Source organism: Mus musculus, chromosome 18 (genome assembly GCF_000001635.26).
Source record: "Mus musculus strain C57BL/6J chromosome 18, GRCm38.p6 C57BL/6J".
Classification (NCBI taxonomy): domain Eukaryota; kingdom Metazoa; phylum Chordata; class Mammalia; order Rodentia; family Muridae; genus Mus; species Mus musculus.
Window position 1 is genome coordinate 84,719,008 of NC_000084.6, and position 25,811 is coordinate 84,744,818.

Below are 25,811 nucleotides of genomic sequence, written 5' to 3' on the forward strand. Positions count from 1 at the left end.
AAGAGGTCATATATTTGAAAGAGAGTAGGGGAGGGTTTGGTGGGAGGAAAGGAAAGGGGAAAAAGACATAATTATAATATCTCAAGACCAAAATAAACATTTTAACAATTATTGTTTTTTAAACTTTATCTTATTCTCCTCTGTCCCAGAAGTTACACGGCCACAGGGAGGTGCCTCCTGAACCTCATTAAGTTTTGGAAACTTCCCACGAGTCCTACAATTCATCCCGAGCATTCAATTTGCTCCAGAATTTCTGGGAGGCGGCTATTCCAGAACCAGAGACTTGCAGAATAGACTGTTAGGACCAGTTCCCTAGAGGTTATTAGAGACCGCTTAATCATGGTGAGAAAGCAGGCTGGAGAAGGGCGGGCAGGGGGCCGCGGGAGGGCATCTGAGATGGGGTCTGCAGCAACCCTGCTGCGTTTTTGTCTGGTGAATGCCTGAGCCAGAGGCCCTGTCCCTTTTAACGCCCTTCAAAGCTGACAGTACCTCTCAGGACTCTGAGCGTGCCACCCACTGTGGCCTCTTTAGAAGAGAATAGTCTGGAGAGCAGGGGCTTAAGGATGGAGCTACAAAGCCCCAAGCAGAAGAAGACGCACTAGTGAACCTTTGTTGTGGCCATGTTAGTGGAGACAGCTCGTTCCTCCTTACTACTACAAGGAAGCCCTCAAGTCCTGCGCACTCTGGGAGGCTGTAGTGTGGCCCCGCGCTCTTGGGAAGAGGCGGTCCAGGTGTTCCCTACGGTCCCTCACTGCCCCCATTTCTTCCTCTCCAAACCTGGAGATGTCACCCCGGGAAGTGGGGAGGGATCCGAGGCTGAGGTCAGACTTGGTGGGGATGGGGATGAGCACAGAGCCGCAGCCTAAAGGTTGGAGGGGGTCCGGTGGGGTCCTGGGAAGGGGCAAGTATAGTGGCTAGACAGAGGGCGGCAGTCTAGGAACGAGGGAAGTGGTGAGGCCCTGCGGAGAAGTGAGAGGCTTGGTCTTAGGGAAGAAAAGTGGAAAAGAAAGTGTAAAGGTGGCCAGGGAGGGTAGGTTTCAGAAGCCGGGAGCAGATCTCCGCGCTGCGACTCCTACGCGGTGCCCCAGGCTGGTTTCCCCTCCCGCCGCCCCTCCCCCTCCCGCCCCTGGAGCTGCGGAGCGGCGACCGGAGCTCAGGGCTGGCAATGGCGCGGGCGGCGGGCGAGCGGGGCCGGGCTGCACGGTGCGGGCGCTGGCGGCGGGGCGCGCTCCTCGCCTTCGCCGCGTGGACCGCCGGCTGGGTGCTGGCAGCTGCGCTGCTGCTCCGCGCACACCCGAGCGTCCTCTCCGAGCGCTGCACGGATGAGAAGAGCCGGCGCATCCTGGCTGCGCTGGTAGGTCCCGCCGCCGCATTGCCCAGTGTCGCGCGTCCAGGTCGGGTTCCAGACACCTTCTCCGGGTCCTCGGAGTCCACGTCACCTGCGATGCTGCAACATCGTAGCGGCCACTCCATCCTGGGATATGGGAATGGGGTGGGGGTACCCGCCAAAGGGAGATTAGGTTCCTATGCGCGTATGATATACCCAGGCAAAGAGCTCTCAGTTCGCTATGGGCGATCGGGACATCCCTCCTTTTTCTCCAGAATATAGTCTTGCGTCCCGGGACAGCATTCATGCCAGAAAGTTTGCAGGGCCATTCCTGGTCAGTGATGCTTACATCCAGTTCTAGTGGCCAGGTTTGGAGGATATACATCTTTCTTACGCTATCTCGCCCCTTAAGCCACCATCCTTCGGTGATCCCATGGGACTGCCGGAACACCCCAACCTGATCAAACCCCATTGTTTGATTGTTGCTTGGGCTCCTCCTCCTGATGACCTAAAGACAAGGCCTTTGGCTGTTCGGGTCCAGAGGAACCGAGGCAGACACCTCCTAAGGAGCACAAGGAGCCATGGAGCCAGCCTGGTCGACCCTGTTCCATGGTCTACCGTGGTCCGCTAAAGAGAGAAAATCAGAGGATTGTGTCCGAGCTGCTCCTTAACCTGGCCGGGCTGTTGTAGATACAAAGAAACATCACTATCAGGGGACTGCTGAATGGTCGGAGTGGCCTTTCCTCTAAGAAGTAAAATGCTCTTTTTTTATTTTTTATTTTTTTTATTTTTTTATTTTTTATTTTTTTGGATTCTGCTTAGAAATTCGTGCTTAGGAGAGACTTGAGTACAGGCAGGCATGGCCGACCTCTAAAAAGTCGGAGAAAGTAGCCTGTATTTGCTCCCCACTGTGATTATTCGAGTCCTAAAATCTTGAGCATTTGGTTTGAAACCTCCAAGAAACTCTTGGGGGGGAGGGGTTTCAGTTCACTTGCTTTAAAAGGTTTTTCTTTTCTTTTCTTTTCTTTTCTTTTCTTTTCTTTTCTTTTCTTTTCTTTTCTTTTTGTTTTCAGATTGTGGGAATTTAGAAATGGATTTAGTATTAAGCATTGAGTATTTTAAAAGTATTTGTCTTCCCCTCCTGCTTCTTCATCACCTCTACCACCACCTTCTCCTTCCTTTTTCCTCCTACTCCTTCCCTCCTTCTTCCCTCTCTCCGTTCCTCCCTCTCTCCCCCTGCCCCCCTCCCTCCCTCTTTCAAAAAGATTGGGAAACATTAAGCCACCAAAGCATGTTTTCTAACTAAATGTTGCTACCGTCACCGTGTTAACTTGCTTCCTCCACAGAGTGACACACACGTTCTGTCTTCTGCTCACTGCTTAACTGAAGTTTCATCAAATTTTAAATCGCAGGGTTTAAACTCTAACAGCACTTGCTCTTCTTGCAGATGGGGACATTACTTTCCCCAGTAGCCATCTAAAAATCCCCAAAATAAAATTCCCTTTTATTTTGGTGAAGGTCGCTGACTAAGACAACAACATTTAGTAGTTTGGCTAAGACCCAGGTCCCACTTACAAACTTAATATAATCTTGTAGATTAAAATAGGAAACAGAGCCCATTATTTATTTATTTACCTTTGGTCATGCTGAGAGAAGCCTAATGGAAATTAAATTGCCTGATAGGATTTAAGTAATTGGTAGTCATAACTTTCCCTGCATTCCAGGCTGTAAATTAAAACCAATTCTGTTTAGAAGCTTTACCAATACATCTTCGATGCAGCCATATGGGATCGTTTTTAGTTTGACAGAGAGCTGAAAAGATTGATTCTGTCTTTTACAGCTCTCAATCCTAACTCTTGCCAAATTCCCAAAGCCTGTTTCCCAAAGTTTGTGTTTGTTGGGAGTGTCAGGTGAACCGCTGCGGGTGGGGGTTGGGGGGGGGCGCTGTGGATGCTGTGTGTGAATTGTTCTTCACTCAGGCAAGCATCTCTCTTCACCTTCTCACTGGCCTTTCCTGATACGTTCATTCTGCACTTGCTGAGGCAAAACTGAGAAAGTGCCCTGACTCATTGTACCCAAGACCTTAAATCAGGGCAGACTGAAACGCAGTTCCAGCCAGGCAGCTGCCAAGCAGAGGCTGGCATTGTGGCTTCTGAAGACTGGCTCTGAATCGCGCCTCTGTGTCCTGGCTTCCCCGGCACTTTGCATTTTGCCTGGCTTTCATCCTACATAATAAAAGCGGTTGTTATTTTTCTGACTGGCCTCCAGACTCTCATTAGCTTTCACTCTGAGTACCCAGTGCACATAAGAAATTAGAGCCAAAGGGAGGTTCTCTCTGGCAGAGCCAAGAGTCCTGGTGAGTCTCCCATGCGGGCAGTTATGTGTTCCTAGGCCCCGGAGTGTCAGGTAGCTTTGCTGGTAGTGGAGGAAACTTACCTGCAGAATATAGCAACCAGGTGGTAAAGAGATGGCTAGAGGATGGGGTGAGGTCCAACATTTGCAGAGACAAGACTTGCTTAGAAAGTCAGCTTCACTTGTTTTGGAAGCTTCAATCCCTGGGTCCTTTGGATTCCCCATTTTCCTGCTCTTTTGTGTGACTTACCATCTATACAGCATCCACAGAAGGGGCACTTCTCCTGGGTTGTCTGTGAGGTTGCTAGAGCCTGATTTCTCTGGGGAGCTAATGTGTTGAGGCTCTGCTGGGCTGAGGAGTGGTTGGGGAGCATCAACACAGACACCCCAACATCCCCAGCTTCTGCAGGCAGATCACCATAGCTCTGCCAGTGCCTGTTGATGCCCACGCTGCCCAGTAGTACAGGCAGAAGCACAGAGCGTGCTATTTCACTTAACCTTCACAACAAACTCTAACAGCATTGGCTGTTCTTGCAGATGGGAACATTTAAGCCCATTGTCCTGCCTAATGATGTTAATGTGTCGAGGATTCAAGAGTCTACTTGGTGCCTTGGACAATAGAGACCCTGAGTTGAAAACCTCCACACTGCACACCCTGGACATCAGCGTAGGGGACTCCTCATCCTCCACAACAATCGTCCCATAGGTTGTGATATTCAGAGGCCTTTACTGCCTCGGACTAGTTAGGTGCTATGGAATTTTGCACTATTGCCTACATTAAAGATTCCGGGTTTTTTTTTTTTTTTTTTTTGTCTGATTGTTTTTGTTTTTGTTCTTTTGGTTTTGTTTTTATTTGTTTTGTTTTGTTTTTATTTTTATTTTTATTTTTATTTTTTTGTTTTAAACAGGGCAGACTCCTCTCTCTGTCTCTGTCTCTGTCTCTGTCTCTGTCTCTGTCTCTCTCTGTGTGTGTCCTGTGTGTGTGTCTTAATAGAGATGGCACAGGCCCCAGGGAGCCCGGCAGCCTGGGCCTCTGGTCTTCCGCACACTGGTAGACGAGCGTTTGCATGATGGGGCGATGCTTGCTGAGATTCTGCCAGACATCGAGTGGCTTCCTGGAGAAGGACTGTTATCACATGCGCTTGCTTCTGAGTGAGTGCACATGCTTAAGTGAGTTTCTTTCTTAGACCACTGCAAAGTTATGTTAGCCAGCAGGCTTGGGGGCCTTTGGCCACTCCACTTTATATCCTGCCGTTTTTGATACTAGGCTTCCCAGCAAGAAGCCAAAGTCCTAATGCCCAGAAAGAGTTTAGGCTTTTACAAATGCCACCCCAAGCTCCCCCATCTCTCCCCCCCACCTACTCCTAGGCTGATACCAACTTAGTAGTGACACCATTGTTCTAAGCATTTCCTGACTCCTGTTTGGAAATTGTTCTCCAAATTTGCCAAGGTGAGTTTCTTGGGTGTTTCATTGGTGAAACAGATGTGTATATAAAGCAATGTGTTGGTGGACCCAACGCAGACAATGCTCACATGGCTGTCAAGTGGGAAGAGAGAGAGAGGGGGGGGGAGGGAGAGAGAGAGAGAGAGAGAGAGAGAGAGAGAGAGAGAGAGAGAGAGAGAGAGAAATTTGACAGGTTGGGAAGCATGTCTGTGAGATGGGACAGGAGAATGACTATTTTTGGATGAGGTTTGTTTGAGATACTGTTTCATTCTATAGAAAATCTGGTCTCAAACTTATGGCTGTCATTCTGCCCTGTTTTCCCCAGTGCTAGGACCGTGGTGTAAATCACTGTGCCAAGCTTGAAATAGAAGATTTTAGACTGGTGTGGCATGCTACAGAGCACATATGGAGATCAGAGTGCAACCTTGGGTGTTAGTCCTTATTTTCTACTTGGTTTGAAAACAGGTTTGTTTTTGTTTTTGTTGTTTTTTTTTTTAAACCACCATGTATACCAGAGAGTCTCCTGTTCCTGCCCCCATCCCCCAATCTTGCCGCAGGAGCACTGGGAATACAGACGAGTGCTAACACACCTTCAGGTCCTCATAGTTGTGCAACAAGATGTCACCCACTAAGCCATCATCCAAGGCCTGGAATAATATTTTTGATAGACTACTCCAGTCTGGCCTCAGGCCCAGGCTTTAACTGCTCTCCATTCTGAAGTACCCTCTCTGATTCTCTGGATACTTGTGCTTTGTCAGAATTTGGGCACAGCTTGCTGTGACAGAGCAACCCTCTGCTTCACTGCCCGACGATGAGGCTCCCTTCACTTTAGCACTGAGGTCAAACCATGCCCTCCATTCTCATAACCAGGTCTGGGGAGCTGGAGAGGGGAGCTTACATTGCGAGGGATACCGTGCTAGGGACTGGGATACCGTGCTAGGGACTGTGCCTCTGACTTTGTTGGACCTTGTGGTGTCTCCTGTGACACTGGTCTGTCCTCCTCCTACATGCCCAGAGACAAACCTAGGCTGACCCAAAATTAAACTGCGTTGTGTGGTGGTCCTGTCCATACTGTGCTCTGGTATTAGCCAGGAGCCTGCAAAGCTGTCATTTCTCCTGTGAGCTAAGCCTGGGAGCTTCAGTGGGGAGGTGGTCTCCTGACTACTCATTCAAAAATGGGTTAATTTGAAAAGTTGTCAATGTTAATCTGTTTGTGTCAAGATGGGGACTAAACCTCAGGCCCTGTTCTAGACTGCTCTCGATGAGATTCTCTGGCTCTGGAATCTGCAGGTGTAACACATGGTTGTGGCAGTGACAGTCACCATTTAGAGGAGAAGAGTCAGCTGCCCCCTGCTACACACTTACTTTCGACTCCTAAGCAAAAGAGAACAGCTCTGTGGCTGGCTAGGGGCACAGCCAGGGCCCAGCTTTCGACCTGGTCTCCAGGGCCTCTTCTCTGGGCTTCATCGGGGGACTGGCTCCCTTCTCTCTGCTTTGCAGCACTGTGAGATTGTGCAGTTCTGCCTTCTCCCCCACCACATGGGCACTCACTCCTTCTTTTTCAGTTCTGCCCCGCACCTCGTGCAAGAGCATTCCCAATTAAATTACTAATGCAGTCACATTAGAGAAATGATTGTGGAACTGATCCAAGGCCTTTTTGGACATCACTCAGACTCTCTTGTTTAATTTAAAAGTATCTTGAGGAAGTTTTATTATAGAGATGTGAAGCTGTAAACACGAGACAACATCGGGGAAGCACAGATGCAGACAATGGGTGACAGGAATGAATGACACGTACTGTCGTATGACCATATCTCCCCACTCACTGCTTGTCTTAGTACCTACTCTTCCCAGGATGTTCCGGGAAGGCCTCTGAGAAGCCTGACTGGCTGTTCGTTATGTGCTGTGGGAGCACATGCACACAGGAGCACATAAGCACATGAACAAAGACTGACTGACACTGCCTTCCCACGCTCACTTCCTGCCCCTGTGCCTTGGAAAGGGGTCTCAGAGCTAAGGTCAAAGGACAGCATTTCCGCCAAATTCTGTGTAGTCCCAAGTACACAGCGCAGCACAGGAGCACAACCTCAAGCAAGGCCATTTAAAGCAATTTTACCAGAATAGGTTTATACAATTTCCTTATGGTTATTGCTTTTCTAGACAAAAAAAAAAAAAAAAAAATCCAGCCCAAGGAGGCTAGGAAAATGTCTCAGAAAGTGTGATGTTCTTGTTGTACAAGCATGGAGACCTGAGCTTCGATTCTCAGTGAAAGTCAGTCATGGTGGTATAACCTGTAACCCCAGCAGTGGGGTAGGGCAGAGACAGGCAGAGCCTGGAATCACTGACCAGTGTAGCCAAAACAGTGAGTGCCCAGTTCATTGAGTGTCTGTCTCAAAAAAAAATAAGGTTAAGAGCAATACATGAAAGAAACTCAGTTGAACTCTGGCTTCCATATGCACAGTCATACACACCCACTACCACCACCACTACCCCCACCCCCACCACCATCACCACCACTACCACTACTACCACCACCACCACCACCACCACCACCACCACCACTACCACCACCACCACCATCACCACCACCACCACCACCACCACCATCACCATCACCACCACTACCACCACCATCACCACCACCACCACCACCACTACCACCACCACCACCACCACTACCACCACCACCAGCAGCAACAGCACATCTCTGGGCTTATAGTGCTATTCTCTAGATGGGAGATCAGGCCCAACACTTCCTTTCTATTTTAACCTTTTATTTCATGTATAGAGGCTTCAGTTGCATTTATTTATGTGCACCATGTGTGTGCCTAGAGTCTGAGTCAGAAGTGGGTGTCAGACCTTCTCCTGGAATGGAGCAAATGGCTGTGAGGTGCCCTGTGTGTTCTGGAAACTGGACTCAGATTCTCTGCAAGAGCAAGAGGATGGGCTGCTGAGCCACCCTGCCTGCTCTGGGTCCCGGCTTTCTTTCTGCAGAGTTTTCTGTTATGAGAAGACTTGTCACATGGTGTTTGGCTAGTATGAGCCTCAGTGTCTGTGTTTCACAGAGATCTAAAGGACATCATAAGAGGAGAGACCTGTCAGCAGGAAGCGGGAACGGGGTGGTGGGGGAGGGGCAGCTCAGGTCTTGGGACTGCTGGGAAGTCACTGTCTTAAAGTGGTCAGATGCTCCAGGCACCATTTTCAAGCATAGGTGTGTTCTTTGTTAACCGGCTTTTTGAACACTCTGTCTTCAGTATTCATAAAAGTCCACAACTTCTTCTTGACTACTTTGTGGTTTGGAATTTTTGCACGGTATGGAGGTAGTGTGGTGTGTACATTATATTTTGCATGTGGGGCAGCCCCAGCCACGGAGCAGATAAGGAATTCTGAGATATACGCAGTCAGAGTCAAGCAGCGGCTGTAAATGCCCGGTCGTCTCGGCCTCGCTTGACACCACATGTGGCCAAATGAGTCATGAAAGCTTGTGGCTTCCAGTCAGCTTTTGGGTTTGAAATTATTTGCGTGTAAGCACCAGGAGTTTGTTTTCTTGACTTTAAGGCACATCTTATAATCAACTCAGAAACAATAAAGCTGACTCATGTGAAACTACCCGCCCGCCTTTGCAAAGAACACGCTGGCATATCTGATCGTGGTTCAAAGGTCATCTTGTTTAGCCTGGCCCTGGGTTATACCTCCCTTGTGTGCATCTCACCGGGCTGCACTGTCACTGTCACTCTGTAAGGAAGGCAGAGCAGCTAAGATACAGAGGAGGAGAAGGAGGCCCTGACCAGGTAGGAAGCACGCTGGGAATGGCAGCCCAGCAGTCAGACTTCAGGCTTAAGGCTTTCCATCCAGTGGTTTGTTCAGTGCGCCACACTGCACAGTGTCCACAGGTCATCCAGGCCTTTTGCAATGAGCAAAACAGGGTGAAAAGACACTGAGATTTTATTCCTGTCTTAGAACTGTGTAAGGAGTAAGGTGAGTGGATGTAGGTTCATTTGCTGTAGAAGCTTTGGGAGAGGACAGCGGCTTGTATTTACTAATATGGAGGGATTCATTTGTGCGGCCTTAGAAAGTATGCTCATCTTGTGATACACATGAGTCCAGAGATTTAGGCTTCATAAAAAATGGTGAAGCATATGCCAGCAAGATTTTTGCTGACAGAACCCTGATATAGCTGTCTCTTGTGAAGCTATGCCAGTGCCTGGCAAATACAGAAGTGGATGCTCACAGTCATCTATTGGATGGAACACAGGGCCCTCAATGAAGGAGCTAGAGAAAGTACCCAAGGAGCTGAAGGGGTCTGCAACCCTATAGGAGGAAGAACAACATGAACTAACCAGTACCCCCAGAGCTCTTGTCTCTAGCTGCATATGTAGCAGAAGATGGCCTAGTCGGCCATTACTGGGAAGAGAGGCCCCTTGGTCTTGCAAATTTTATATGCCCCAGTACAGAGGAATGCCAGGGCCAGGAGGCGGGAGTGTATGGGTTGGGGACAGGGCGGGGGGAGGGTATAGGGGACTTTCAGGATAGCATTTGAAATGTAAATGAAGAAAATATCTAATAAAAAAAAAAGAAAAGAAAAATGGTGAAAATAGGGCTGGAGAGATGGCTCAGTGGTTAAGAGCACTGACTGCTCTTCCAGAGGTCCTGAGTTCAAATCCCAACAACCACATGGTGGCTCACAACCATCTGTAATGGGATCTGATGCCCTCTTCTGGTGTGTCTGAAGACAGCTACAATATATATATGTGTGTGTGTATATACATACACATATATGTATATGTATGTATATATATATGTGTATATATATATATATATATATATATATATATATATATATATAGTGAAAATTAAGAACAGAATTGTGATTCTTCTTCCGTTACTCCATGCTCCTTCTTCCGACTGTCAGCCAGTAGAGTCTTCCTAGGGATCTACAGCATGGTGGGGAAAGGTCTCCAGATTCCCCCGCCCTCTGAGAGGTTCTATCCTGGAATCACGTGGTGTTTAGAAGTGACACCCCATCGAAGGCTACTGGGGAAATCTTCACCGCTGCTACCATTGCAGACTGTCTCCACGCTTCCAGAGTGTCACGAGACACGGCACCCTGTGCCTTACGTCCACTCTGTGAGCCCGGAGGCATGCTATCTGACATTCTGAGAGCTTCAGGAACAAAAGCACCTCTTATTCGAAGATAGCAAACACCAGTGTGTTTGGAAGGGACAGTGCCGTGGTCACACTGAGGGGCAGATGAGACTCCACGGCCTCATCCAACCTAGCTGTTCTGGCATGGGATGTTAAGAGTCTCCGGCTAAGCCTCCACAGTGGAGTCAGACGGCCGTGGCCTGCGTCGGTGTTCTCACGTGCATCCAGCGCCACTGCAGAAGACGAGCTCTTGACGCTGGATGTGTGGTTTTGAAGGCCCTGTCCTCAGCTAGACTGAGTGACATAATCCTGATGAGACTCTCACCAAATTAGGCTTGGCCCTCTGTTCATGTAGGGGATCCGTTCTGGAACCTCCCTGCAAACCAAACATCAACCCAAGGATTTTAGTCCCTTCTACGGCAGCCTAGTGTCTGCATGGTCAACACATTTCCCTTTGCTTTGATTCACCTCTGCGTTTCCTTTGATACCTGCTACAATGGAAGTACTTGCTATAGTGTATAATAGAGGAGTGACGGCGTGTGAAGCAGTCGGTACCTGTTCTGTGCAGATGCAATATTTAATCAATGTTTCCACTAGGCGTTGGCTGGGGAACTCACAGAACAAGGCAATCACCTGAACCCGCCTCCCGGGTGGCCTCCAACACTCTCATGGGCATTTTCTCTCCTCAGCTAATTACAAAGTCCTTTGCCCCCTATTCCTGCCCTGCAGTGACCCTCTGTTCCTTTTGTTCCAGTGCCAGGACTATCGCCGTGGCTGGCTCACGGGCGCCCTGTGCGAGGACCTGTGTGTGGGCGGGGAGCTGCTGTACCAACGCTGCCTGTATTACGAGCGTGGTAAGAAGGTGCTGCAGGCTCAGTGGCGTGGCCGGACCGTTGTCCTCAAATCCAAGAGGGAGGCCTTCTCCAGCTTCCCGCCCCTCACTCTGCTGGAGGAGGAAGCAGGGGCAGGTGCCCCCGGCATCCCTGAGGCTGAGCTGCTCCTGATGGTGGCCGGGGAGGTCAAGAACACGCTAGGCTTGGAGCTGCCCAACAACAGCATAGCCCCGCTATGGCCTGCCAGGCAGGGCCCTGGCTGGCGGCAACAGCTGGCCAGTGCGTGGTCACTGCTCCAACAGGAGGAATACGTATACTTCAGCCTGCTTCCAGATCTGAGCCGCCACATCCTACCGGTGCTGGGATCCTGCGGTCACTTTTATGCAGTGGAGTACTTGGCTGCTGGTAGCCCTCACCACAAGGCTCTCTTCCCACTGGATGATGCTGGCCAAGCACAGGCTATTAGCCACATTGCCCTCAGCTTCCTGGACATGGTGAGCCATTTCGACAGTGACTTTTCCCACCGGCTCCACCTCTGTGATGTCAAACCTGAGAACTTCGCCATCAAGAGGGACTTTACGGTGAGTGGAAGCAGGCTGCCATGTTTGTGGTAAGAGAAGAGATTCTGGTCTGTGTAGGAGGAAGTGAATTCTTGGCCTCTGGAAGGAAGCCCATGCAACTTTGGGCAGCCTTGTGGTTCCTGGTGATTCCCGTTCCAGACCACTTCCTTGCCAGGTTGACAAAAGGGTTTAAGAAAATGCATCTCCAACCTCAAGAGGAGAGGTCCAGTCCAGTGAAGAAGCCCACAGGAGGCAGAGACAGGCAGGGGGCGGAGGAGACATCTCACTTCCTTGAGGGCAGCTATGAGGTCTAGTTAGTGCTGCTACAGGATCTGTGGTCTTCTGAGGACAGTCTTCCTGGGCTGCAGATGGTGTGCTGTTCTTCCAGGCCAGGCATTCTGTGTCCACAGAACCAGTGTGCAGAGAACAGTCATTGCCAGCCGACATTACTCTTCTGGAGAGATTCTAGTCAGTTTCGTGTCTGCACATAAGACATTATGACTCCTGACGACATAGTCACTTGAGATGGGGGTTATAATCACTCGAGTCTTAGGGATGTGGCAGCGTGGAATGCTGTCCTCTGGGCATGACGTAGCCATTGTCCCCTTGAGCTCTCAGCAGCTGTGATTGCCTGCATGAGGGACATCAGGGCTATCTGTGATCCACAGTGGAGGGACAGAGGAGCTCATGAGACAGACACTATCTCCAGGAGTTGGCTCCTCCCCGAGGGTGTACTAGTGACCTCCTTAACATTACAGAGCTTGCTAGCAATGCAAATTCTAATTTTTGTTACGTTTACTTATTTATTCTGGGTGTGTGGGGGGCATAAATATCACAGCATATGCAGGGAGGTTGGATGTCAATTTGTGGGAGTTGGTTCTGTCCTTAATACCATGTAGTTTGGATACAGGTCTTCAGGTTTGGTGACAAGTGCCCTTACCTGGTCATCCATCTTACCAGCCCAGCAATGTACATTTCCATACTGCACCTCAGACCAACTGACTCTGTGTCTCACAAGGACAAGGCACCAACTGTGAGCCAACCCAATACTCAGAAAGACTAAGCAGGAGGGTGGTGAGTTCAAGACCAGCCTGGAGTACATGATAAGATTCTGTCTCAAACACACACACACACACACACACACACACACACACACACACACACACACAAGCTAACAAACCAGGCACCTTCGCTGTGGTCTTTAAGAACCACTGCATTCCTGCTTCCAAAAGGTGGGCTCTCTTTTTGACCCCTGACTGACTCCTGCCCTGAAGAGAGGGAGGGGTTCTTGTAGATGAGGCACAGGAACAGAAGATTCCAAGGCTCCCAGTGCAGGTCTTCAGGATTTATGAAGTGTGTACAAATAAACAGCTTGGAACAGGAAGGTGACCCCAAACCTGACAACCTGACAAGCATGCCTTTCAAGCAAGAGAGATAAGAGAGATGCTTCCAGAGAGAGAGAGAGAGAGAGAGAGAGAGAGAGAGAGAGAGAGAGAGAGGAAGAAGAAGAAGAAGGAGGAGGAGGAGGAGGAGGAGGAGGAGGAGAAGGAGGAGGAGGAGCAGGAGGAGGAGGAGCAGGAGGAGGAAGAGGAGGAGGAGGAGGAGGAGGAGGAGGAGGAGGAGGAGGGTAGTGTGGGGAGACCTTGAACAACGCACTCTGTGGAGAAAAGAGGATTATTTCCAGTCTGGTGGCCAGACCAGGTTCGAGCAGCAGACACTACTTAAGCCATTTTGTGCAGGATGAGTTTCATGACTCTCCTGATGCTGAGAAGTCTTGTGAAGGTTTCCCTGTTTGTTTTGTTGCTGTTCTTATTTTAGGCCCACAGGAGCTGTAATTTATTCTAGGCTACGCAGTATAAATTAAAGATGAATCTCTCACTGGGAGATGAAAGGAAGAGTGTCATGAATGGGGCTGAGGAGGAACACAGAGGCTGGAGAAAGTGCCAGAAGTCAGAAAGAATGGTCCTTGCTCTGATAACAAGTTATAAAGACAGGTTCGTTAGCATAGTCTCATTAATTAAAAAAATTAGAAACTATTATATCATTTTGTGTGCATGGGTGCTTTGCCTGATGTATGTCTATGTACCACTTAAAATCTGTTTTGTTTTTTGTTTTTGGCAAGGGGTTTGGGGGGAGGTTCAAGATAGAAATCCCTCTGTAGACTAGGCTGGCTTTGCCTCCCGAGTGCTGGAGTTAAAGGCACGTGCCACTAACACCTGGCTTAAAATATTTTTTGAGTTATTTGTTTTATTTTATGTATATGAGTGTTTTGCTTGCATGCTTGTATGTGAACCATGTGTGTTCCTGGTGCCCATAGAGGTCGGAAGAAAGCATGAGATTCCCTGGAAATGAAGCCATGCTTGGTTGTGGGTGCTAGGAACCAAGCCTGGATTCTCTGAAAGAGCAACAAGTGCTCTTAACTGCTGAGCCATCTCTCCAGCTCCCAGTTCTTTTTAAACTTTAGTGTTCTTAACCAAGGTAAGTGGCGAGATTAGTTTTTGTTTTTGGCCAAATAATGAGACAGGAAAGGTTGGTAGATTATTGAGGCTTGGGATGTAGCTCAGAGATAGATTCCTACCTGGCATGCGGGAAAACCCTGGGGTCAACCCTCAGCATTTCAAAAGGGAAAAAAAAAATCAGCAAAACACTCACTTTTAATTAGGATTGGGGGGGGGTGGGTAGCTCAGTGGCAGAATGCTTACCAGGCTTCTGCGATGCTTCTGGGCTCCCTGAAAATAGCAAGAAAAAGAGGGGACATGTTGGTGTGTGTATGGGAATGTAGGAAGAGGACATTTTGATGAGTGTGGGAATATAGGAAGGAGACATGTTGGTGTGGGAGAGATATAGGATGGGAGACATGGTGTGTGTGAGGATGTAGGAAGAGGACTTGTTGGTGTGTGGGTGGGGGGATGTAGGAAGGAGACATGTTGGTGTGTTGGTGGGGGGATGTAGGAAGGGGACATGTTGGTGTGTGTGTGTGGGATATAGGAAGAGGACTTGTTGGTGTGTGGGTGGGGGGGATGTAGGAAGGAGACATGTTGGTGTGTTGGTGGGGGGATGTAGGAAGGGGACATGTTGGTGTGTAAGTGGGGGGATGTAGGAAGGAGACATGTTGGTGTGTTGGTGGGAGGATGTAGGAAGGGGACATGTTGGTGTGTGGGTGGGGGGATGTAGGAAGGGGACATGTTGGTGTGTGAGTGGGGGGATGTAGGAAGGGGACATGTTGGTGTGTGGGTGGGGGGATGTAGGAAGGAGACATGTTGGTGTGTGGGGGGGTTGTAGGAAGAGGACATGTTGGTGTGTGGGGGGAGGAAATGTAGGAAGAGGACATGTTGGTGTGTATGGGGGGATGTAGGAAAAGGACACATTGGTGGGTGTGACGTCTGGTGAATATGATGTCATCGCGTGTGTGGGGGACATAGGAAGGGAGACTTGGGGTAGATATGGTCAAGATGCTTGGAACATATACATGACATTGTCGATGACTAAATAAAAAGATATTATATATATATATATATATATATATATATATACACACACATATATATATATATATATATATATATAAACAAAAAAAATGAAAAAAATTAACTCCCTCAAAACAAACAATGGCCTGTTTGCCTAGATTGAGTTTGTTATTAGGCAAAGATCATGAAAGCGGGAGGGGTTCTCTGTACTTTACTCTTACTATTCTGCAGGTTTTAAAATAGTTTAAGTCCCTTCTGCTGTTTTACTGACAATCCCCACCACCCTGAGTACAGAGAAGAAATCAAAGGTAGAAATGGGAAGCCCTTCCTTCTGAAACCAAATGACAGCAGTGAATGAACCCTCTCTGAGATGCTACCAGGTTGGGGGAGGGGGAGCTGACATTTTCACAGTGGCCTGTGAGGGCTTGTGGGAAGCCAGTTCCATCAAAGATGTCACATTTTGAAATGACTTCTTATCTCAAAGCTATCAGCTGTTGGACTTGGGCAGACTCCAGATTCTTGCAAATTTGAGCTCATTTTTTTTTTTTTTTTTTTTTTTTTGGTATCCAGGTGGTGGAGGAAAATCTGCATAATTTATAAGTTATTCTTTTTCTGGTTTTGAAGCCTGTTTGGTTGAAAGCCAGAAGGATAAATCTGAAATTCCGGCAGTCCTCAAGTTCTTACTCTGACAGTGGAATTAGTGGTTGATGCCCTTGGCGAAGGGCTTATTTATGCTGATCCTACTCCATGGCCCATCTGGTCGGTGTGTTGATGTGGGTACCAGATGTGCCATAAACAGCCGCCGTGACTGCTCATAGTCTTGGGGCTCAATTATGTCTCTCTCACAGCATTTGTAATCCTCATCGGGACATCAGTGAGGAAATGTGAAACTTAGCAGAGTCAAAATGGAATTCTCACAACAAACATAAACAATGGGGAGGGAGGGAAGGTGCTGTGCCTGATGCCTGGTAGTGAGTGTCACATGGACTCTGTCAAATCTACTGGCTTTCACAGAAGCCACCGCAGCCTCCAACAAAGACACTTCTTTGAAGATACAAGGACGTCCACCCCATTACATCAATCCTTGGACAGATGCCATAATTGTCAATCATTATGACCAAGGACTCTTGTTTCAAAACTTCTCGTGTTCCTCTCCTTACTTTTATCTCATGCATTAGGTTGTTCACACTCGTGTGTGTGTGTGTGTGTGTGTAGGCCAGTGCCATTCCTCAGGAGCCATACACCTTTAAATTATTGTTATTACTACTACTACTACTACTACTACTACTACTACTACTACTACAATTGTTGTCAGGATTTCCTCCTAGCCTGGACCTCACCACATAGATTAGGCTGGTTAACTTTCAAACTCCAGGGATCTATTGCTTTTGCTTCCACAGCTCTGGAATTTCATTTCTTTTCTCTTTTCTCTCTTTCTTCCCTTTTTAAAGATTTATTTATTTTACATACTTTATGTATGTGAGTACACTGTAGCTTTGCAGATGATTGCGAGTCTTCATGTGGTTGTTGGGAATTGAATTTTAGGACCTCTGCTCGCTCCGGTCAACTCCACTCTCTCACTCCCTGCTTGTTCCCGCCCAAAGATTTATTTACTATTATACACAAGTACAATGTAGCTGTCTTCAGACTCGCCAGAAGAGAGTGTCAGATCTCATTACGGGTGGTTGTGAGCCACCATGTCTTTCTTTTCTTTTCTCTCTTTTCTTTTCTTTTCTTTTCTTTTCTTTTCTTTTCTTTTCTTTTCTTTTCTTTTCTTTTCTTTTCCTTTCCTTTCTTTTCTTTTCTTTTCTTTTCTTTTCTTTTCTTTTTAATGTGGGTTTGGGGGATTGAACTCAGATCTTCAAGCACACTCTAGAAACCGAGCCATCTCCTCTGCTCCCTTATTTTTGCCTTTAAAACCTTCCCCTGACTTCTAACAATGGCCCTGTATTTCACCCACACCTGCGTCTCACAGCGGCACTACTTTGCTATTCAATTCTCTATGATCAGTGTTCTCTCCGATTACTTCTGTTGCTTCTGTTGACAAACATCACGACAGTCAAGAAAGAAATGGAAGGCACAGGCTAGAGAGATGGCTCAGTGGTTACGAGTGCCAGCTGCTCTTCTGGAGAACACAGGTCGGGTGGCTCACAACCACCTGTAACCCAGCCGCAGGAGATCCAACAGCCTTTTTCAGTCTCACAAGCATTTGCACACATGCGGCACACTTGCATACAAACACACACATGTACATAAGTACACAAATAAAAGCTAACCTTAAAAAAAGCAACAGAGAAATTCATTTTAAGGTCTTTTACATATTTCGTTTTTAAAGTCCAGAAAAGACCCAAAGATGAAAGTGATATGGCTGGCTACAGTCCCCATCCTTGAGTTAGGGACAGGAAAGCATTTTATTTTTGTACAGTAAAACTTTCGGACATAATCTATGATAATAGCTTGTGTCAAAGGAAGCACTTGTAAATGCCCTGGGGGAGCAAGGTCATGAGCTGAGCATTTCCTCCTGAGAGGTGGACTTGGTGGTCACAGCCCTGTGGTGACCCTTTCTCCAGTCACCCATAACCTATTGACATCAGGACAGGAAAAGGAGCCGTAATTGGGTTCTCCCGCAGGGCCCATGCTCTGATTTGATGGCAGTCTCTGCCGTTTTGATTTCAGGTGGTAGCTATTGACGTAGACATGGCCTTTTTTGAGCCTAAAATGAGGGAAATCCTTGAGCAGAACTGCACGGGAGATGAAGATTGCAATTTCTTCGATTGTTTCTCCAAGTGTGATCTCCGAGTGCACAAGTGTGGAGCCCAGCGTGTCAACAGCAACCTGCAAGTGAGCAGCCTAGACAGCTGGGGATGGTGATGTTTATATCTGCACGCCTCTGGGCTCATTGCATCCTGAGGGCATGCACATTTTGTTTCTTACTACCTGGGTGGTGGTGGCCGAAATGGCTCAGTGGGGTCTGATGGGTGGAGGTTCCAACACAGCCCCCCAGTGGGCCTATCTCTCTTTCCTGAAGCTCCTCCTGAGGCTGCTTCTGAGAGTTTGTTTGGAGATCCTAGCAGAGGAGTGCACTTACTTGCATGCCCTTGGCTCTCTCCAGGAGGTTGGCCACTTAGAGCAGGAAGCAGGAAGCACCCAGAATGCTGAAATAGGAAGGAGACACTTGCCTAGCCAGCCTGATCAGCCACACTCACCTTAGTGACCCACGAGGAGGCGTGTCCTGGGACAAACTGTCCTCATACCTAAGGAGATCCATTCTTCCTGCAAGTGTCTGTCTCCCTGTAAATTCTCACACAGAGAGAAAGAAAGAGGCCTCAGGCTCCTTGCCCTAAAGCCTCTCACTACTAATTCTGTCATCCAGCTCACACTCCCAGCCATACCTCTTTCTAGTCCATCTTTCCAAGGAGCTTACCCTAGGGTCTGATGGGACTCCTGAGCAGAACTGAAGCAGATAAAGCCAGGTGCTCAGGAAAACACACTGTGGGGTTTTCCTGCCATGAAGCAGAGCCCCATGCAACAGAGCTGTCTATCCATCGTGCGGGTGGCTCTAGCCCAGGCCAGGCAACACTGGCTCTACCACCACAGAGTCTGCCGACTTCTGAGTCAAGTGCCACGGTCACTGGGTGTTTCGTCTTTGAGAAGGCTAATCAATGACACAGGCTTTCGGGGTGCCCGTGTCAGCCCCCTCCATGTACCTGTGGTTCTGCTGTCCTTACACCATACAGACAAGAGTTGGTTTTTGTTTTTGTTTTTTTTTTTGTTTTTGTTTTTGTACAGAGTCCCCATCATCTTTGGTCTCATCCACAAGTCTTTGCATTAGAGAAACTAAGGACTGGCAAAAATGGCTCTGTGGGTTAAGTTTCTCACCAAATTCAACACCTTGGTTTTGATTTCTAGAACTCACATACATAGTTGTAAGAACTGGCTCCTGCAAATTGTCTTCTTACCTACACAAACATGCATGCACATACACTTATACACATACTACATGCACACGCACATACACACAAATACACACAGGCACACACATATAGACATCCTACTTGCACACACACAATACACTCATATACACACACACATGCACACACATATACACATATACACGCATGCATACACATATACACACATGCACACACACACACACACACACACACACACACACACACAGAACTCTTACAGATTAATTGAGAAGCAAGTGGAACCTTGAGCCAAAGAAAACTGTCAGGAGAGGGCAGGGGTAATGAGACACAGATGAAAAATCCAAACGGCCGAAGGATTTAGGAAATTATCTCATATCTCATCTCATCATTTAAAGACATAATTAAAATGATGGTAATTAAAATTCAACAATAATATGCTTTTGTCAATTGGGACTAGTCATTAAAATGCTATTAAGTACCATCTGAAGCTCTAGGGAGCTACATAAGTGTGTCCACCTTATGGTGACATTACGTTGTGGCTCTGGAGTGGATGTGGGCACACTTATCCCTGTGCCTGACTACTTGTCTTTGAGTATAGATCCAGAAGTGAAAGTAAGCTTTCTTTGGGATGTAGCATAAAGCACTAAATAGAAAAAGGTCAGCATGTGTAACATGATCTCTGACAGATGCCCTTTTCGTGTCAGAGTTCAGTTGCTGTGACAAAACACCGGATGCAAACAGCTTATAATGAGGGAAGTTTGAGGTCAGTCTATGGTCAGCCTGATGCTTTGCTTTGGGCTCAGTGGTGGAGCACAGCATCCTGGCTGGGGTGAATGGCAAAGAAGAGCTGCTTTCCTCTTGGTGGCAGGGACGCAAAGAGGGAGAAGAGACCTCCATCCTTTGCAAGGCACACATCAATGACCTAACTCACTCACACCTTTTAACAGCTCCACCACATCCTAATAGCATCAACCAAGGAGTATACATGGCTCCAGCTGCATATGTAGCAGAGGATGGCCTTGTCAGGCATCAATGGGAGGAAAGGTCCTTGGTCCTATGAAGGCTTGATAGATGACCCAGTGTAGGGGAATTGAGGGTGGGGAGGTAGGAGTGGGTGAGTGGGTGGAGGAACACCCTCATAGAAGCAGAGGGAGGGAGGATATGATAGGGGGTGTCTGGGAGGGAGAACTAGGAAAGGGAATAACATTTGAAATGTAAATAAAGAAAGTATCAAAAAGAAAAAAAAAAAAGAATGAATTGCTCCCCTGAATTAACCTCTCACTCCTCCCCACCTCCTCCAGGTCATCTGTGATAAAATATTCCGACACTGGTTCTCCTCAACACACAGGAGCCCGGCTGTCTCCCTCCAGCTTCGGCTGCAGCTACAGCAGGCCGTGCAGGAGTGTGCTCAGCACGGGGGCTCCTCGGGGAATTCCTGGACAGCCTCATCCAGTGTGTTCTGGAAGCTTCGATGGCTCTTGCAGGCCACTCTGAAAGAACTGCAGGAGGCGGAGAAGTAGCCTCTCTCTTGCCTTTGCCATCAAGAGTAGACAGAGGAAGCGACCTTCAAGGGACTCCTCCTGTAGTTGCTATGCAAATGAGCTGTCAGAGCCCGTGGCATGCTCTTCTGAAGTGTGCAGCTGAGCTCCCCTTCTGTGGCTGTGACGTGGACCTCTCTTGCTCCTGCCCAGCTCGGTTCGATCTGGTTTCGTGGCGACCTCCGGTCTGTCACTCCTTCCGCAGTGACCGAAGGGAGGAGTTTCACCAGAGTTGCCAGTCTGGAACCCTCTGAGGACTGTACACAGACCTTGCCACTATAGACAAGAGGCTGCTGCTCTTCCTTGTTAGCTGCTAACAAGCTAAAGCGTGGCTGTGGGCATACTGATGGATATGTTTGCAAATAATTGTGTGCATAATGTTGCACCCATGAGTGTATGAGTGGGTTTGTATATATGAATGTGTATTGTATACACATGAGTATGTTGTGTGTAAATAAGCATGGGATTGTGTGTATGTAAGTGGGATTGCACATGTTCTCATAATTATGAGTGTTCCTGTGCACGCAAGTGTGTGTGTGTGTGTGTGTGTGTGTGTGTGTGTGCACATTCGCATGCCCATGACCCAGTCATCGTGCCTGTGAATCTGTGCTCATGGATGAATCCATGTGAATCCACCCAGAAGTGCATGCATGTGTACATCCAGAAGTGAGTAAGTGGGTGGGCACTCGGAGCCTGTATGGAGAGGTGGCTTTTCAGTGTGTCCCTAGGAATCTTGCCTAGCTGGCAAAGAAGTGCTATTTTTCCCCCCTGGAATTAAATGCAATAAAATGTGTGTCCTTAGCGGCACAATTTGCTTTGGGGAGTATGTGGAAAGGCAGCTTTTAGTGCTTCCCATTCTGTGGAATTCTAGGGAGCACTTTACCATGCATCGACCGCAGCGCATCTTTCTTCTGAGCTGGACCAGGTGTCTGCGGAATGCAGTGTGTCTTGCAGCGACAGAGACAGTTTATGTAAAGTGCTGGGGTGGCCTCTGACCACAGGCAGAACTGAGGAAGAGCTTGTCTGTGCGTACCGACTGAAGACCCAGCCGAGGGCAGCGGACACTTCTTGTGGACATTTGATGATGCTCTTTTCCAATGGCCAGCTCGCACGAAGCCAGCCAAGCTGTGCATTGCTCCCCAACAGAGAGTGGAACCAGCAAGCCTTATGCTTACCATCTTGCTTCTACTCAGAACAGGGACCCCAAACTCTACAAGTCACAGGGAAGGGGACTCAAGAACAGTAGGATGTCTCGAAGATTGGGAAGGTGTGCTAGGGGCTTATTAGGAGAAAAGGACAAAATTTGGAGTTTTAAACATGTACAGAATGACAGAGCCTCACCTTTTCTCTTCATATAAGACCTTTGCAGTCCAGAGAACTGCCTCTTTAACTCCTGTGGATGCAGTTCTCAGGGCTGTGCACACAGATGACATCCTCCCTACTCTGAGCAGTGGCACTAGGGGATGGAGGCGGGTCGGAGGTCACACCAGTCCTGAAGCTGTCTATGATCCTGAAGGCAGGAGATGTCTGTTTCCTGCCGCCCCCATCCCCTCAGCCCACCTACCAGCAATTTGCCAGAGAAGGCTGACTTTCTTAAAGGCTATCATCTATCCTGTGCTGGAAGACTTGCTTTTTGTTTCTGTCCTTTGATGGGAGCCTGCGCAGGTCACTCTGCCAGAAGTGAGCAAAAGCCCACGTAGGTGCCCAGGTCTAGGCTAGCAGGGAGATAGCCTAGAAGGTAGGGAGAAAGCTCTGGGATTCCTATGAGGCTTAGCAACTTTTCTGTCTCTGCACGGGGAGTCAAATGACTCCTTAGTAGCCCTCTGGCTACTGACCAGCCGCTGTTAGTTTTTATTCGATTCTAAATGGAAACAAATGTTTTGTTTACCATGGAGACTGTGCAATATATGATCACCCCACACAATAGCATCCCTTTCTGCATGTTTTTGGCTACACACACACACACACACACACACACACACACACACAGACTCCTTGCCTAAGGATCTATTTTAAGGCAGTGGTTCTTAAATTGTGGTGAAATTCACTTTTTAAAAATGTTTAAACCTTTTTCAAAATACTGCTTTTATATAATATAATAAACAGACATGATGGTATTATCAGTATTTAGGCTTTTGGCTTTTGTTTTTGATGCTTGGGGCTGAGTACAGAGCCTTGAGCGAGCTAGCCTTGTGCAAGCTAGCCCAGCACCATACCCTGAGCTATGAACCCAGCCCCATATTATTTTTTTTTCCAAGAAAAGGTCTCCCTGTGTAGCTCTGGCTGTTCTGGAACTTGCTCTGTAGACCAGGCTGGCCTCAAACTCACTGCCTCTGCCTCCTGAGTGCTGGGATTAAAGGTATGCACCACTACCACCTGGCCATATTTAATATTTTTAATATGACAACCGAGAATGGTCATTGCTGACCCAGCTGAGCAATAGCCATACTCATGAGGATAAAAGGGGTTTTAATAACACTCACAACAGACAAACCATTAACTTCAAGAGTTTTATCCTAATTAAAACTGGCTTTTTTCCTTTTCTTTTCTTTTTAATCAGGGTAGAGCAAGAACATAGTCCCTCACTATCACAAATTATGCAGTTTCCTGCATTTGGGGAAATCATAGGGGTCAGCACATCCAGACTGCAATGGGTAAGGCTCGCCCTGGGAAAACTTCCTTCATGACCATGATATCTCCTCTTCTAAAATTGGCTTGGTTTACTGTGAATCTTTTTGTCACAAACCAATTTTCAAAGTTTATCCTGGTTAGCATTAACACGATCTTTCGAAGAAAGGATTCTGGACTCACATGCCTGTTGACTTATGGAGGACACATATGAACAGGTTTCCTGTTCCCTTGCACAAATCTCACAGGCCACTTGAGTTCCGGGATACCCGAGCTGGTCATTGAGTGGGCATCTTGCCCATATCCTATAACAGTATACAAACACTGCTGATACAGACGAACTCTGGTAAATTGAAGCACCAACGGTTCTCAGGCAGGCCTCCTCTTAGATGTCCAGCAGGCTTGCCCCCTGAGAGGCCTACTGTGTGCTCACTCCCTTGCTCGTCCTCTTGGAGGATCCAGAATGCACAGTTAGGACATTACTGCAGGTGTTGGAAGGGGGACTATTTTACCACTGTATCAGGAGGCTCTTCCTAGAACAGCTGGAGGTGGCAGCGTTTGGCTCAAATGTTCTAAAACCAACATATAAGGAAACTCATATTGTCCTGACAAATGCTACTCTGGCTCTGAGATCTGTGAAATTCGTGTGAGAAAGGTACCTTGGAAAGAATATGCATCTCCATAGTACACACAGACACACAGACACACAGACAGAGGTTCTCCTTACAACTGGCTTTCCTTTCTGGATGTTTGGAGAGGCAGTCTGTGCCAGTAACGGAGGCTGATGGAACCGGTAGTGATTTTCATTTGAAAAACACATCTCTCAGGTGGGCATGGTGGTGCACACCTGTGATCTTATTGCTTAGGAAGAAGAGGTAGGAAGATTGAACATTTGAGGTCAGCCTGAGCTACACGGTGAGTGCAAAGCCAGTTTGAGCTACACAGCAAGTTCTAAGCCACCCTGCGCTGTACAGTGAGTCCAGAATAGCGAGATACATAATCGAATGGTGTCCTAACAAACACACAAAACCAAAAACCAAAACAAACCAAAAATCCCTCTGGAGGTTCTCTGCCGGTGAGGGAATGAAGATGCCTTTGTTGCAGCCATGTGTCCTTCTCCTTGGTTTCCTATGCCTGGGCTGCACTCATCTCCCACCAGGCTATCGTTCCTTCAGCGAGACTAATTACCTGTGATGGCTCTTCTTGGCTGTCAACCGAATACATCTGGAATTAACGAATTCATCTCTCGGATTTCTTCACTGTGGGTGGAGTTATTTTTTGGCTGCGAGGTAATTTTCTTGATTAAATCATTTAAAGTGGGAAGACTGACCTTTAATCCAGATCCTCTGAGCTGGGAAGATCCACCTTTAATCTGGACCCCACTTGCTGGCAGCCAATATAGAGGACAGGGAAGAGGGAAGCTTCTGCTCGCGGCCTGCTTGCCCTTGGTCTCACTGGCAAGTCCGTCCCTCCACTGGCATTTGAGCTGACTTCTTTGGGATTCTGGCAGATACTGAAGACCAGCTGAGACATCCAGCCTTGTGGACTCAACAACTACTGGACTCTTGGATTTTCCTTTGAGGGACAACCATCGTTGGACTAGCTGGATCATGGCCTGTAAGCCAGTCTAGTAAATCTCGTATATATGCATATATATAATATATGTATAGATTATATAAATATATGCACTCATATAAATATGTATATACACACATGTAAATATGCGTATATTATACATGCATGTAAACATGTATATATGTACATACATATATAGATAGATACATGCATATAATATTCATTCTATTAGTTCTGTTCTTCTAGAGAACCGCACTAATACACCACCCATGAGGATGACCTGGTGAACCTTGCTCTGGTGCTTGGTGGTGATGTCTCTCAGCAGAATGACAAACGCCAGTTAGAAGGTTCTCCTCCTAGGTTCCCCACCCTAGCCCATGTGACCTCAGGGTTGGGCCCTTGATTTCTACAGGATGGCTCATTTTGTCCACTCTTGGCTCTGGTCTCAGCTGTACTTTGTGTTGGAGTTTTCCTTGATAAAGAGGCACCAGAGAGCCTGTGCAGCTATGGTTGCTGTTTGCAATGCAGACCTCTTCCTGCCAGCAGCATCCAGCACTCCTGGAGGCTGCACACTCTGAGGTCACTGTGTGGGTCACAGCCATCCTCTTCCTCAGGATGCCCAGCATACAGGTATTGGTACCACTTCCTCTGGGAAGACTTACCCTTCTCATCACAATGATTAAAAGTGTTGCTTTTTCTCACATCCTTACCAACGCTGGCAATTTATATATGTATGCTTACAAATTATTAGTTGATCATTGTTATCTTCTGGATAGGAAAGCCAGCCTCTAGTCTCCAGATTTCCTTTTGTACAGTACTGGCAAGACTGAGACTTCATAATGGCTACATGTCATTTCTTTGGTTAATATACTTAGCCTTTTTTTTTTTTGGAGTTGTCTTATTATGTGTGTGTGTTTGTGTGTGTGTGTGTGTTTATGTGTGCTCATGCATAAGTATACGGAGGCCAGAGGTTGACACTAGGTATCAGTATTTATTGCTTTTCTATTTTC

General features: G+C 47.6%; 1 protein-coding gene, 1 long non-coding RNA gene and 1 pseudogene across 8 annotated transcripts in view; 2 read left to right on the forward strand and 1 right to left on the reverse strand.

Moving 5' to 3' along the window:
• On the forward strand, positions 1-25,688 carry Dipk1c (divergent protein kinase domain 1C). 7 transcript variants are annotated; one of them, NM_173770.5, is made up of 5 exons: positions 1,137-1,354; positions 5,449-5,588; positions 11,023-11,682; positions 17,805-17,969; positions 20,362-21,429. In NM_173770.5, the coding sequence occupies exons 3-5, from the start codon at positions 11,272-11,274 to the stop codon at positions 20,578-20,580; spliced, it is 795 nt and encodes a 264-aa protein (NP_776131.1). In that variant the 5' UTR covers positions 1,137-1,354; positions 5,449-5,588; positions 11,023-11,271; the 3' UTR covers positions 20,581-21,429. The 7 variants fall into 7 exon arrangements, with proteins under 7 accessions (XP_006526535.1, XP_030106322.1, XP_006526536.1 ...); XM_017317905.1 differs by lacking the exon at positions 1,137-1,354 and adding an exon at positions 4,509-5,129 and having other exon boundaries at positions 20,362-25,688; XM_006526473.4 differs by lacking the exons at positions 1,137-1,354; positions 5,449-5,588 and adding an exon at positions 267-342 and having other exon boundaries at positions 20,362-25,688.
• On the reverse strand, positions 23,155-23,310 carry Gm25005 (annotated as a pseudogene).
• Gm38576 (predicted gene, 38576) overlaps positions 25,060-25,811 on the forward strand; it is a 10,185-nt gene continuing 9,433 nt past the window's right edge. Inside the window, exon 1 of the long non-coding RNA NR_155706.1 lies at positions 25,060-25,431. This is a non-coding gene — a long non-coding RNA (predicted gene, 38576). The remainder of the gene's footprint in view (positions 25,432-25,811) is intronic.

Coding starts and splice junctions, on each gene's coding strand:
- Dipk1c (XM_006526472.4), top strand. CDS start 1,166: ATGGCGCGGGCGGCGGGCGAGCGGGGCCGGGCTGCACGGTGCGGGCGC. Junction 1,355..11,022: donor GGCGCATCCTGGCTGCGCTG/GTAGGTCCCGCC, acceptor CTTTTGTTCCAG/TGCCAGGACTATCGCCGTGG. Junction 11,683..20,361: donor CCATCAAGAGGGACTTTACG/GTGAGTGGAAGC, acceptor CACCTCCTCCAG/GTCATCTGTGATAAAATATT.